The sequence below is a fragment of the Myotis davidii genome, unplaced genomic scaffold, assembly GCF_000327345.1.
Source record: "Myotis davidii unplaced genomic scaffold, ASM32734v1 scaffold777, whole genome shotgun sequence".
NCBI classification, from domain to species: domain Eukaryota; kingdom Metazoa; phylum Chordata; class Mammalia; order Chiroptera; family Vespertilionidae; genus Myotis; species Myotis davidii.
In genome coordinates, this window is record NW_006289093.1 from 511892 (window position 1) to 525339 (window position 13448).

Consider the following 13448-nt stretch of genomic DNA (forward strand, 5'->3'; position numbering starts at 1 on the left):
TACTGAGATCAAACCTGTAATCCAGGCATGTGACCTAACAAGGACTCAAACTGTGACATTGTGGTTCATGGGTTGATTCTGGGCTATCATCTGTATATTGCATTGTGTGCTCATCACACAAAGTCAAGTCTTCTTCCGTCACCATATATTTGACACCCTTTACTAGCCCCCTTCCCCTTTCCCTCTGGTAACCACCATACTGTTGTCTGTCTTTAGAGTAAGAAGGAAATGCACATTTTCTTAGACTGCTGGTGGGAGTATAAATTGATAATCTGTTGTGCTGGTAGTTAGTCTTATGTATATTAGCCATAAAAGTGTACATACCTTTGGAAAAATTCTGATTTAAGTAATTATTTCATAAAACATAAGAAATATATTAATATATTTATAATTGTCACGTCTATTTTTTTAAATTTAATCCTCACCTGAGGCTATTTTCCATTGATTTTTAGAGAGAGTGAAATGGAGGGAGGGTGGAAGGGAAGGAGAGAGAGAGAGAGAGAGAGAGAGAGAGAGAGAGAGAGAGATGGATGTGAGAGAGACACACCGATGGGTTGCCTTCCATATGCACCCTGACTGGGAGACAAACCTGCCACCTGTTCCAACTGGGGCCAGGATCAAACCTGCAACCCAGGTATGTGCCCTTGGCCAGAACTGAACCCAAAACCCTTCAGTACACAGGCTGACACTCTAACCACTGAGTAACAGGGGCCAGAGCATTTATGTCCATTTTTATATTATTATTTCCATGACATATTTAAAACAATCTACCTTCACAACAAAAATGAGTTAGGTAAATTATAGAGCATCCATAAAACTGATTAATGTGCTGGCAATAAAATTAAATAAAAATATTTGACAATGTCAATTATATGAAAGTAGACCACAAAATATTATATTTGACACATTTCCAAATTAGTTTAAAGTAAAAGCTGTAATTCAGAGTGATTAAGTAGGAGAACAAAAATAAACCTTATACACAATGGAATAGCAGTTTCCTGAGGAGCCAGGCCCCAGGACTCTGCCTCTCAGACTGTAGTCTGACTCATCGCACGTAGGAGGCCAGTTTAAAAGCTCCCACATCCAGCTCCGTGAAAGCCCAAGCCCAAGGATCTGGGCCAAATCTGGATTTCTAAAGAGCGATTGGATTGATTCCGTGGCATGCTAGCTTATAATTTTTTCTGAAGGTAGAACTCCAAGATTAATCAAGTGTTTGGCAAGAATAAATTTAAGCCAATTCAATAAATTAGTTTACAAGCAAAGGAAAGTGCTGCTTCTCTCTCTCTCTCTCTCTCTTTATTCATGTATTTTTTTTAAAAGTGTGTTTTTCTTTCTTTTCTCAATCCCTGCATACTTTAGTTTCAGAGTTTATTTCTGTACTTTGATTCTCCTGCCCTTGTAACTTTGATGGAAATCAGCTTTACAACGTTTCCTCAGAAGCTGTGACTTTATTTTTTATCATATTACTAGTGGCCCTTTGCACGAAGATTCGCGCAATAGGCCTTCCTTCCCCTGGCTGCCGGCACTGGTTTTTCTCTGGCACCCAGGACCCAGGCCTTTGGTCTGGCCACAGCAAGGCTTGGCTTCTCCACTCCGGTTGCTCCCAGCCCCACCTTTTTTTTTTCCAGCTCCTTGAGTGGAGCCCATTCACCCACCCGCTCCTTGAGTGGAGCCCCTCCTTGAGCGGAGCCCAGGAGGGGCTGGGGGTCTGGGTCACCAGGGCTGGAAGCCTGGATCGCCCCGGTGACCCAGTCCCCCAGCCCCTCTTTGAGCGGAGTCCAGGGCCGGTGGGAAGCTTGTCTTCCTCCATCACCGGGAGCAACCCAAGACTCCTGCTTGCTCCAGCTCCATGGCTGCTGCCATCCTCAGTCGTCTTCATTCTTCGCTCTGCGCCTGCGTGTGCAAATTAACTGCCATCTTTGTTGGGTTACTTTGCATAGTTGCTCTGATTGGCTGGTGGGTGTAGCAAAGTGGCGGAGTGACAGAGTGATGGTTAATTTGCATATTATTCTTTTATTAGTGTAGATTGTTCTTAGAGATTAGTGTTCTAGACTCTAACCAAGTTGTTGGTTTCTCTAAACCTCATTCCAGAACTTCGTTAGATGGTCTTCCCAGTATAAATAGCACAAGGCTACTTCAGACTCCCCACCATTCACTCTCCTTTAACTCCAAATGATCTTTGTTTATCTCTTACTGATACCACCAACTGTAGGCACTTCCATAACGGCTACCACCATCCTATTAAGCAATTGTATTGCCTGCAGAGCTGGGCTCACCTCTAAAAATCTGTCAATAAATTGACCTTCAAACCTGCCACATCTAGGTGTGACTATCTAGTCTTTTGACTACAGATATTTATTCAGATTTACTCTGATTAAGAACATTGTCTCTTTTTGCAGGAATTGTTGAAAACCTATGATTATTTGACAGTTTTGAGAGGTCTTAGAAGACTGCAGAAACCCCCACACTATTTTGTACTAAACATACTGAGTTACTATGGAAAATCACATTAAGCAAATAAGAAAAAGTTGCACTTAAATATCCATATACAATAAGGCCAATTGTAATAGTGTTTCCATCCTATCTAATAATAGACAAACATGATAATTGACTGTACATCTGCTATGCCTCCCATGGGCTAATCAGTGTGATATGCAAATTAACTGCCAACAAAGATGGCGGCTAATTTGCATACTGCAGGCAGATCCCGCTGTGCTGTCCTGCCTGGGGCTGGCAGCAGCCTGATCCACAGTCACTGGCTGAGCCAGCGCATGATCCAAGCCCATTGTGTGTGGGGCTGGGCAGATGGGGCGGGCAGCAGCACGATCCTGAGCCACCGCCTGCCCCAGCGAGAGATCCGGGCTTGCCGTGTGTGGGGGGCAGGGCAGGCAGCAGCGAGATCCCCAGCCTGGGCCTGCCATCTGCGACCCGGGGAGATGGGGCAGACACCGTGGGATTGGGCATGCCATCTGCCACCAGGGGAGTGGGCCTAAGCCAGCAGGTGGTTATCTCCCGAGGGGTCCCAGACTGTGAGAGGGCACAGGTTGGGCTGAGGGGACCTCCCTCCCCTGCCAGTGCACAAATTTTTGTGCACTGGGCTTCTAGTAAAATTATATTAGAAGATAGTTTTATTACCTGTGTGATTTTTCACAAGTTACTTAAACCCTTTGTGGCTAAATATCCACAACCATAAAATAGGAATAACAATAGCACTTAAAAGGTAGTTTTGAGTTTTAAATAAGTTAATATATTAAAATATATTCAAAGAGTTTCGCCTGGCTGGTGTTGCTTAGTGGTTGAACATTGTCCTATGCACCAAGAGGTCACTGGTGCGATTCCTGGTCAGGGCACATGCAGGAGGCAGTTGATCAATGTTTCTCTCTCATTGATGTTTCTATCTCTCCCTCCCTCTCCTTCCCCTTCTCTCTGAAAAATCAATAAAGACATTAATATGAATATATATTCATGAGTTTATATATGACATGAATATATATATGTATTCAATGAGTTTAGAACAGCATGTTCACAAAGTAGTTAAAATTATGATTGACATCCCATAAGTAAAAAATGGTGCAAACTCATTGATAATATATCATTAAATCATTAAAAATTTTAAATAAAATTAATATAAAGTACATTGAAAACAGGAAACAAAATTATGATAACCTATTTGATTATTGCTACATATAGCTCTGTAACTATAACAATGTACATATATTTAAAAACTAAAATAACATATATCATATGATCATTTTTATCTCTGTGATATGTAAAATGTAGGAACATTCATTTTTTCTTTAAAGAAGGCATTGCTCTCTTGTAAAAGTCTACTAATAAAATATTAGGACATTTTTGTGGCATCAGTGTGTCTAAGGAAGACTAATATATACTACAAATTATTATTTCCTACATCGTCTCAAATTCCCTTGAATGCTACTATTGAGAAAACAACTAGTCCAGCGGTAATTAAGTTACACTAAACCTTAAAAGCAAAAAGTCTCTGCAATAGGCTAACTGGAACTAATCATGGTCAAGACCATCATGGTTGTCCTGCCTAAACTTCAACATTTTTTGTTGCAAAATGTGAGCTGAGTTAAATCAGTGTTGAGCAGTGTGGTATTTCAGCAGTGTCACTCACAAGGCATACTCAACATCTAACAGCATGATCATCTAACCATCAGGCTGTCAGGTAACACGTGTCTAATAACCCCGAAATGAGGCCCACTGCCTGTGATCTACATCCTCCTGCTGGATATGAGTGCATAAATGATGACACCGGACAGAAGCAAACAGCAGATGTATGTTCAGCCACAAAAAAAGAAACCCTCAAATAAGACAAAGAAACAATGCACTGAAATAAAGCATCATAGAATGTGGCACGGCCAAAAAAATCATGAGAAAAGGAACTGAAAGGACAGTAGCCAAGCAAAACTTGAGCAGAGGAAAAATTGTCAGGTGTTGTAACCAGTTGATGTTATCCAGTTGAAATGTGTTAAAAATAAAAAACTGCTTATAACAGATTATTGTTTAGCCTCTAGTTTAAAATAAAAATAAAATATGTGTATATATGTGATGTATTTTACACAGTAGTGAGTGGATATTAGGAATTAGGAGCATACCAAATGCCCTGTTGAATTCGCTAACATCTAAAACATCCCTCAACAATTGCAGAATTTGAGACAAAGACCAATCACATGTTAACCCAAAAATCAGTGCAGTGGAGCTGTGTTGGAGAGAGTAATTTTTACATTTGGATAAAAAAATCACATCTATTAAATGAATGAATATTTTTTCATGTGGGCCATAAGAATGACTGCATTTGCCAGTGTGCTCAGTGGTTGAGCACAGACCTAAGGGCCAGGAGGTCACAGTTCTATTCTTGGTCAGGGCACATGCCTGGGTTGCAGGCTCAATCCCCATTAGGGGGCATGCAGGAGGCAGCCGACCAATGATTCTCTCTCATCATTGATGTTTCTATCTCTCTTCCTCTCTTCAATCAATAAAAACATATTCTTTTTTTAAAAAAAGAATGACTACCTTTTAAACAAAAATGCCATCTTTTTACAAAACATTGCGTAATTGTCAGTGTACTATGTAATTTTTTTTCCTTCTTTGGTCCATGTATTCTGCAACTTTTGTGTAACTAGGTTGTCATTTCATCAACTATATTCCAAATACATGAAAAATTATTATGATTGTGAAGTGTGAAGTGCATTATCTAACAGATATCTCTTAAGAAACAATTTTCCCCAAATAGATATCTTTGAGATCAAGATGGATGTTATCTTGGAAACAGTTAACGTGAAATAACATCAGACAAATCTAGGTTAACATTCTGATTTTAACAGCTTCTAGTGACAAGATATATAGCAAGTTTCTGATCTTTATAATCCTGAGCTTCATCAACTAATATTGTGGTTAATGATATTTAACACATATATTTGTTGGAGTAAAATATTTATGGAGACTGTCAATTACAATGACTGGCTTAAGGTATAATCAATAACATGACAGTTCTTATATTGCATGTTTGAACTCTTAAACAATATTAAAAAGCAAAAATGGGCTTACCTACAATTACTGCCGGCTAATTACTCCATAGTGAGCCAATATGAGTGAGAAAATTAAAAGCTAAAGCATTTAGTGTTTGCAAAATATAAAGAATGTAACTGCATTGAAAAGTCAGGCATTAAACCGTTAATTTGTTTTTCATTTTTCCAAAGTTCTAACTCGAGAAAAATAAGCCTGAAAGACATAAACACATTCTCAAGAGCTTGCACACTTCCAGGTGATAAATGTTTCTTTTCCATAGAGTTTGGTACATTGTTTTTGGCATTTTTCTTGTCTTGACCAGAAAACCCTGGCTTCTTAATACATGTGACTGCCTGCAGAGCCCCCAAAAAGAAAATTACTGAGACTTAAATAAGTGTTGAGGTGTGAGGGTTGAAAGGACATACATATAAGAGACATGCATTCCGTTAATGTAGCTAATCTTTCTGTTTTCATATCTTTACCTGCCCAGTAATTGTTCCCTAATGTATCTTTTACACTCCTTTATGACTGGCACAGATTGAAGGTACAGAGATTTCAATAACAGCGTTTTTTTGAACAACATGTTCATCTTTAAATCTTAAACTGAGCATAAGAAAAAAATATATAATCTATAAAAGAGGGAAACAAATCTTTAAAAGTTTGGGTAGTGTTAAAAAAACACACACACGCGCACACACGTTCATTTTCTGTTCAGTTTCAGCTTCTTTTAAAGAAGCTTCTATTTCTTTATTTCTTCCGTCTTAGATAAGTGCCTGCAATCTTAAGCCATGGTTCCGGTAATATTTTTGTAAATGGATCACGATTGCATTCATACCATTAGCCTCTGAACAGATGTCAGAAAGTAAAGATTGGCTGCTCCCAGAGCTAGTAGCTGCTGCCAAGTCTCGCGAGCTTTGTCAGTAACAGTTGATTGCAATGTCAGTGCAGTCCAATTCACAGGCTGGAGCAGCAGCTGCACACTGCATTTCCCCGAAGTAATACATGATTTCCACGCCTTGCAAACTTTATCATCTTTTGTTGCAGTGAGTCGGGTAAGTTGCTCTGAATTTACATCTTTGTATAGAGATGCAAGTTTGTGTGAAACTCATTCTGTAGCAGGATCCTGACCCCTTCACGTGTTTGCTGTGCCACTTTGGTGCTCTGTGGGGGGTCAGTCATTGCAAAAACACAGATGAGGCAAATGCACAGGCACCTGCGTCAAATCTTTATACTATTCAGGCAACACAGGCTGAGTCCATTTAACTGCTGAGGAAACAGTGAGTTTATTTAACTTCGTATAAAGAACCGTAGCACTTGTGGATTCATTGTTGTGTAGATTCTTAGTGCACTCCCCAAGCAAAAACGGCTTACACTATTTTACCCTTAAATAAACTGTTTAGTGAATTTCTCCTTAAGATAGTTTTAAAAAGGTGCCCTTAGACTAGTTTTACTCTGTTTTTCTAAGTTGCATGAAAAGAATAGTTCTCTTATTGTCTGGCATGAGAGGGTACTTTTCTTAATCAACACTTTACCATCTGAAACTTTAACAGTATCAATTGGCAAAGGAAAGGTCTAAGTTTCTTATATCTAAAAGGAAAAATCTATTTCCTAATTTGATTTGCAAAATGTGCCCCGTTTTTCTTGTTTGTCCTCTTTCAATATGTGTGTAAATTATAGCAAAATATTTTACATTTACTATGATTTTTATTATATAGAGACTATAAGCAAATATAGACTTCTGCCCATATTCTAATCTTGTAAACTTACCTTGATTTTGATGATGTCAGTACTTTTTACACCAGAAGATTAAACATTAAGTATAAATTGTATGAATGATTAAAAGCAAACTAAATGTGAAAAAAATTTCATTGTTTATGAGTTCTATTTGTATTATTATTTTTCAGATTTTAGAGTATGCCTTTCAAATGCTTATGAATATAATGCATGATAATAAACTCAATTTGGAGCTACTATTACTAGCCTGTGTAATGCCTCCTTTCATAATATAAACTGTAGTTCACCTGTATAAATAGTTACCTTTTAAGGATGAGCATGAACTTTTAGAGAGTGGCTTTATCCTTTAAATAAAAATATTTAGAATCTGTGAATTTGAAGTAACATGGCCTTTTGGGTGCCAAATAAAATTTCTAATCAGATTTACAAAGTTCTGTTTCATTCTCCTAGATTTGTTGTTACTGTTTTGTTTATAATGTCCTGCTTCTTTAATTGTAAGAGAATTATAATTGAATAGATGTCAACCCAAAAACAAATTCACCTTTCAAAGAGACTCAAGCTCTCCCTCTAATATTAAACGTTCAAATTATTCACACAATGAAAAGTTTGTGAACGTTCTTCCCGACTGAGGATACAGATCTTATGTTGCTGACACCTAATAAAGATTCTTCTATCTGCATACATCCTTTTAGTACCTCATGTGTATCTGAAGAATCTCTGAAAGACAGTGGTATAGTCTATTTATAAATAGACTGACTCAGTTCCCACTTCACTTAGCCTGCAACAAAACAAGCTTTCTAGTTTTGGTATAAAGGCTTAGTTGTTTTAAGTTGACCAAATTCACTTTAGCAGTGTATATTTTAGATCATATTATCCAAGTAGCTGTTTTACCACTATTTTAAGGGCTATTATTTTTACAAAGAAATATATATTCTATTATAACTATTTAAAATACTGGAAAATTATACTCAGAAAAAACTATTACCAATATTTTCTTGACCATTCTCTAAGAAGTCCTTTGTTGGCCAATTATTTTGAAAATTTGGTTGATACTCAATTATGGAACATATGTGGGTATATATTGCTCTTTATGGCAATCATTTTCTAGCACCCATATCTTCTACTGTAACATTACAATTTTCTTTTGAAAATTGGTCAAGGAATTCTGATACTACTTTTAAAATTGAAATAAAAATGCAAAATGAAGGACATTTCTTTTTACCTTTTTTATTTTGAAAGTTATATTTTTAAAAGTTTATAATGTTTTCTCAAAATTTCCAGTAGATTTTTATATCCTGGAGCATTTTATAAACTTTGAATACTATGGTATTTATCTTTCAAATTTCCTCCCTTCTCACTACCATCATTCATTTCCTTTTGTAGTTCCAAACATAATTCCTGCCTTTCTTTCAAATGTTATACATTATTACAATAAGTTAACTGATCTAAATTCAGATAATTCGTTGTACTTAGCATGAAAATTCACACCAGTTTTTATGATAAACATGTTAAGTATTCTTAATGTTCAAAGTGTTTATTTAATGTGATAGTAGTCAATTTGTACCAGAATTAACAAGAGAAGAACAATTGTGTCTTATTGAATATTTTAATTATTAATAAGGATTTAGAGATATAGACTAACATTTTCATAGCCACCTTCAATTATTTCTCTTTAGAATGTTTAATCATGTGATGGCATATATTAAAAATATATACATTTCTTAATGGTAAAACTACAGAGCAACAAGTTAAGTTTGAGAATAACAGGTTATGAAAAGGACAAAATAATGTTTATTTAAATAAATACTGCAGCTATATATAGAAATATTTGCTTATACTAACAATGAGTATGTGGACAAATGCATATTATAGTTTTAAAATTTAGATTTAAGAATATTGTATGTAACACTCTCCAATAGGTAACATGAAGGTGAATTAGACTTATATTGACCATGCTAACACATATAACCTCACTAGTTGTACATACTTTAATAAATCAAATTAACAGATATTGAATAATCTCTGAGTATAAAAGTTTTTCTAAATCAGCATCTTCTCCCATGTGCTATATTATTAGCAACTGTTTCTCTCCATTGACATTATAATTCAGGTAGAGAAGACCTCTTGATTATTTAATATCAGAGAAATTAACTGGTATCCTATATAATAAAAGCCTAATATGCTAAGTATCTGGTCGTCTGGTCATCCGTTCAACCAATCAAAGCATTTTGTAATATGCTAATAATATGCTAAGGCCACTCGCTATGATGTGCACTGACCACCAGGAGGCAGATAGTCAATCAGTCGCTATGATGTGCACTGACCACCAGGGGGCAGATGCTCCAACTGGTAGGTTAGCTTGCTACTGGGGTTCGGCCGATCGGACTGATCAAGACAGGCCAGACATGTCCTGGAGACCTCCCACGGCCCCTCCCCAACTGGCCAACCTCCAGTGTCCCTCCCCAACCCTGATCGTGCACCGGTGGGGTCCTTCAGCCTGGCCTCTGCCCTCTCACAATCCGGGACTCCTCGGGGGATGTCAGAGAGCCGGTTTCATCCCAATCCTGCAGGCCAGGCTGAGGGACCCTACTGGTGCATGAATTTGTGCACCAGGCCTCTAGTATATACACAGAACTCTACTTCCAATTTTTCTTGTATAGGTCTTATAAGGATAACAGATTTGTTATTTTTCATACTATATAGGATAAAAGGCAACTATTTTAGGTTATTTAAGAGGCAATGAATAGATTGTCCAAAATCTCTTCTGAGCATAGACTGAGATTGAATGGAGGAAGAACCCACTAAGCAAAAAGGACCACAGAAGGGATCCTGGAAACTGAAAAAGACAATGAAAGACTAAGGTTCCTTAAAGCTTCTTAACCTACTTCACATTTCTGTCAAGAACCAGCCAGCATGTACATATTTCAGAGAATACATGGGCTTGCATTTTCTCCTCTAACCAAGTAGAAATTTTATCTGTAATAAATAGACTACCGCTAAATGCCACTTATGGTGGGGCTGTGTACGGTAAGAAGTATATATACATGCTTGAAAGAAATATCCCCTATAAAATACTCAATCTTCCTTGCAAAAGTTTTATAGTGAATTTTTTCAAAATGAAATAGTGTCTACTTTTCATTCCACTATTTGTTTTTGAAATTGAAAACTAAAATATTTCCAACTGTTTCCTATCTGTTTTTTTTTTTAACATAAACCTTTGTAGTGGTCCAAGATTTATTAGTTTTCATCATTTGTATGATTAATTAGAAGCACTACACTTTAGTTTGTTATTATCAATTAAACATAATGCCAGATGCATAAGGCCGTTAAAACTTCCTACTTACCTCTCTTTCAGAAACCAATATGCAGAGCAAGGGTACAATCGTATGCACCCAACTTCTTTTTCTGTTTCTTCTGCTCTGGATGCTCATTGGGAAATCACACACTGAAGAAGACATCGTCATCACAACCAAGAATGGTAAAGTCAGAGGGATGAACTTGCCCGTTCTCGGGGGCACAGTAACAGCCTTTCTTGGAATTCCCTATGCACAGCCACCTCTTGGCAGACTTCGGTTCAAGAAGCCACAATCCTTGGCCAAGTGGCCCAATATTTGGAATGCCACAAAATATGCAAATTCTTGCTATCAGAACACAGATCAAAGTTTTCCAGGCTTCCTGGGATCCGAGATGTGGAATCCAAATACTGACCTCAGCGAAGACTGTTTATATCTGAATGTGTGGATTCCAGCACCTAAACCAAAAAACGCTACTGTAATGGTATGGATTTACGGGGGTGGTTTTCAAACTGGAACATCATCTTTACCTGTTTATGATGGCAAATTCCTGGCACGAGTTGAGAGAGTTATTGTAGTTTCAATGAACTATAGGGTGGGTGCCCTAGGGTTTTTAGCTTTACCAGGAAATTCAGAGGCACCAGGGAACATGGGCTTGTTTGACCAACAGTTGGCACTTCAGTGGGTCCAAAAAAATATAGCAGCCTTTGGTGGAAATCCTAAAAGTGTAACTCTCTTCGGAGAAAGTGCAGGGGCAGCTTCAGTTAGTCTTCACCTACTTTCTACTAGAAGCCACCCGTTGTTTACCAGAGCAATTCTGCAAAGTGGGTCTGCTAATGCCCCTTGGGCAGTAACATCTCTTGATGAAGCTAAGAACAGAACATTGACCTTAGCTAAATTTATTGGTTGCTTTAGAGAAAATGAGACGGAGATCATCAAATGCCTTCGAAATAAAGACCCCCAGGAGATTCTTCTGAATGAAGTATTTGTTGTCCCCTATGAAACTCTCTTGTCAGTAAATTTTGGCCCAATTGTGGATGGCGATTTTCTCACTGACATGCCAGACACACTACTCCAACTTGGACAGTTCAAAAAAACCCAGATCTTGGTGGGTGTTAATAAAGATGAAGGGACAGCGTTTTTAGTATATGGTGCCCCTGGTTTCAGCAAAGATAACAACAGTATCATTACTAGAAAAGAATTTCAAGAAAGTTTAAAAATGTTTTTTCGAGGAGTGAGTGAATTTGGAAGGGAATCCATCCTTTTCCATTACATGGACTGGTTAGATGATCAAAGAGCTGAAAACTACCGTGAGGCCTTGGATGATGTTGTGGGGGATTACAATTTCATATGCCCTGCCTTGGAGTTCACCAAGAAGTTCTCAGATTTGGGAAATAATGCCTTTTTCTACTATTTTGAACACCGATCCTCCAAACTTCCTTGGCCTGAATGGATGGGAGTGATGCATGGTTATGAAATTGAATTTGTCTTTGGTTTACCTCTGGAAAGAAGAGTAAATTACACAAGAGCTGAAGAAGTTCTGAGTAGATCCATAATGAAACACTGGGCAAATTTTGCAAAATATGGGTAAGTGGCCTTTGTTGTAATTGTTCTTATTTTGTTCTGTTTGTTTTGTTTTGCTGAGCTTTGCTTGGTGCTGGTGTAGACTTCGTTAAAAGCACAGAAACATGTTAAATATTTATTCTTTTTGTACTTTAGCTGATTTTGTGTTTTACTATGTAGTGAATTTCAGTTCCTTGCATCAGCATGCCTGAAAGAGATCATCAGAGAACTTTTATGAAAAGTATTTTCTGATAACGTTTCCAAAATACCACATAGCACTTTAGCAATCTAAGACAGAGTTTGTATGGAAATAGACGTGTAGCTTGAGAAATAAGATTACTGTGAGCATGCCTTTTAACCTGGAAGTTCTTAATGTTCATTGGTTTAGAGAAGGGTAGAAATGTATCTTTTCACTCTCTTAAACATGGGAACAGTGGTACCCGATAACATAAAGAAACGCACACCTCTCAGGGAAACCAAAGGCAAGATGGTGATGGGGTTGACCTTAGAGTACAGTTTTCCATTTTATGGCATTTTTTTCCCCTAATAAGTTTGCTCTGAAATTTTAGGTGACATGTGCTGGACAGAAGCTACAAAGCTCCTTATGTTTATCTAAGCTGTTTTCCACTAGAGTAGTCGTATGGCTGATTAAAATCACCAGAAAACTTACCAAAGAACATATTTTCCCTCATACGTTACAAATAGTGTAATATGTCTGCAAGAGTCAGGAAAAAATAATCGGTTTGTATATATATATATATATTTTAATATATTTTCTAAATATAAAAAGTATGTGTACAGAAAATAGGCTTTTTTCATAACTGCATTTGTAGGGCAAAAATGAATTTTATACAGTGGAATACCTTATGTGAATTAGAATGAGAAAAAGTAGACATTTGGAAATCTATTTTAAAAGCAGTGCTTATAGAAACTCACCAATTAATGGATGCATTGAGTCAATCTGTGATACTGTCTCGTATTAAAAGGAATGTTGATAAAAATATCATTCTGGTTTTCTTTTCCAATTCCCATTTGAAATTTATTTTACCGTATTTGCCGGCGTATAAGACGATTTTTTGGCCCTGAAAAATATGCCTCCAAGTGGGGGGTCATCTTATACGCCAGGTACACTTCAGATAGACTGCCCATAGTGCTTGCCCTGTGCCATAGTGGCCTCCCGATGCCCGCCCACTTCATTCCACATACCGTTCAGGCATCAGCAGCGCTGCTGGGTGTATGCTCGGCTGTTATGCGATTTTACCACACTCGCAAAATCGCACACAGCCGACCATACACCCAGTATGATAGCGCAAAATCGCGAATCGC

The 13448-nt window shown here is 37.5% G+C and overlaps 1 protein-coding gene across 2 annotated transcripts in view; it reads left to right on the forward strand.

Moving 5' to 3' along the window:
- Nucleotides 1–6419: 6419 nt before the first annotated feature.
- The window catches only part of BCHE (butyrylcholinesterase), a 57041-nt gene continuing 50012 nt past the window's right edge, over nucleotides 6420–13448 (forward strand). Inside the window, exons 1-2 of one of the 2 annotated variants that reach the window (XM_015562385.1) lie at nucleotides 6420–6584; nucleotides 10622–12146. In XM_015562385.1, the coding sequence (XP_015417871.1) occupies nucleotides 10630–12146 (1517 nt within the window). In that variant the 5' untranslated portion in view covers nucleotides 6420–6584; nucleotides 10622–10629. The remainder of the gene's footprint in view (nucleotides 6585–10621; nucleotides 12147–13448) is intronic. The other variant, XM_006761346.2, reaches the window with a different exon arrangement.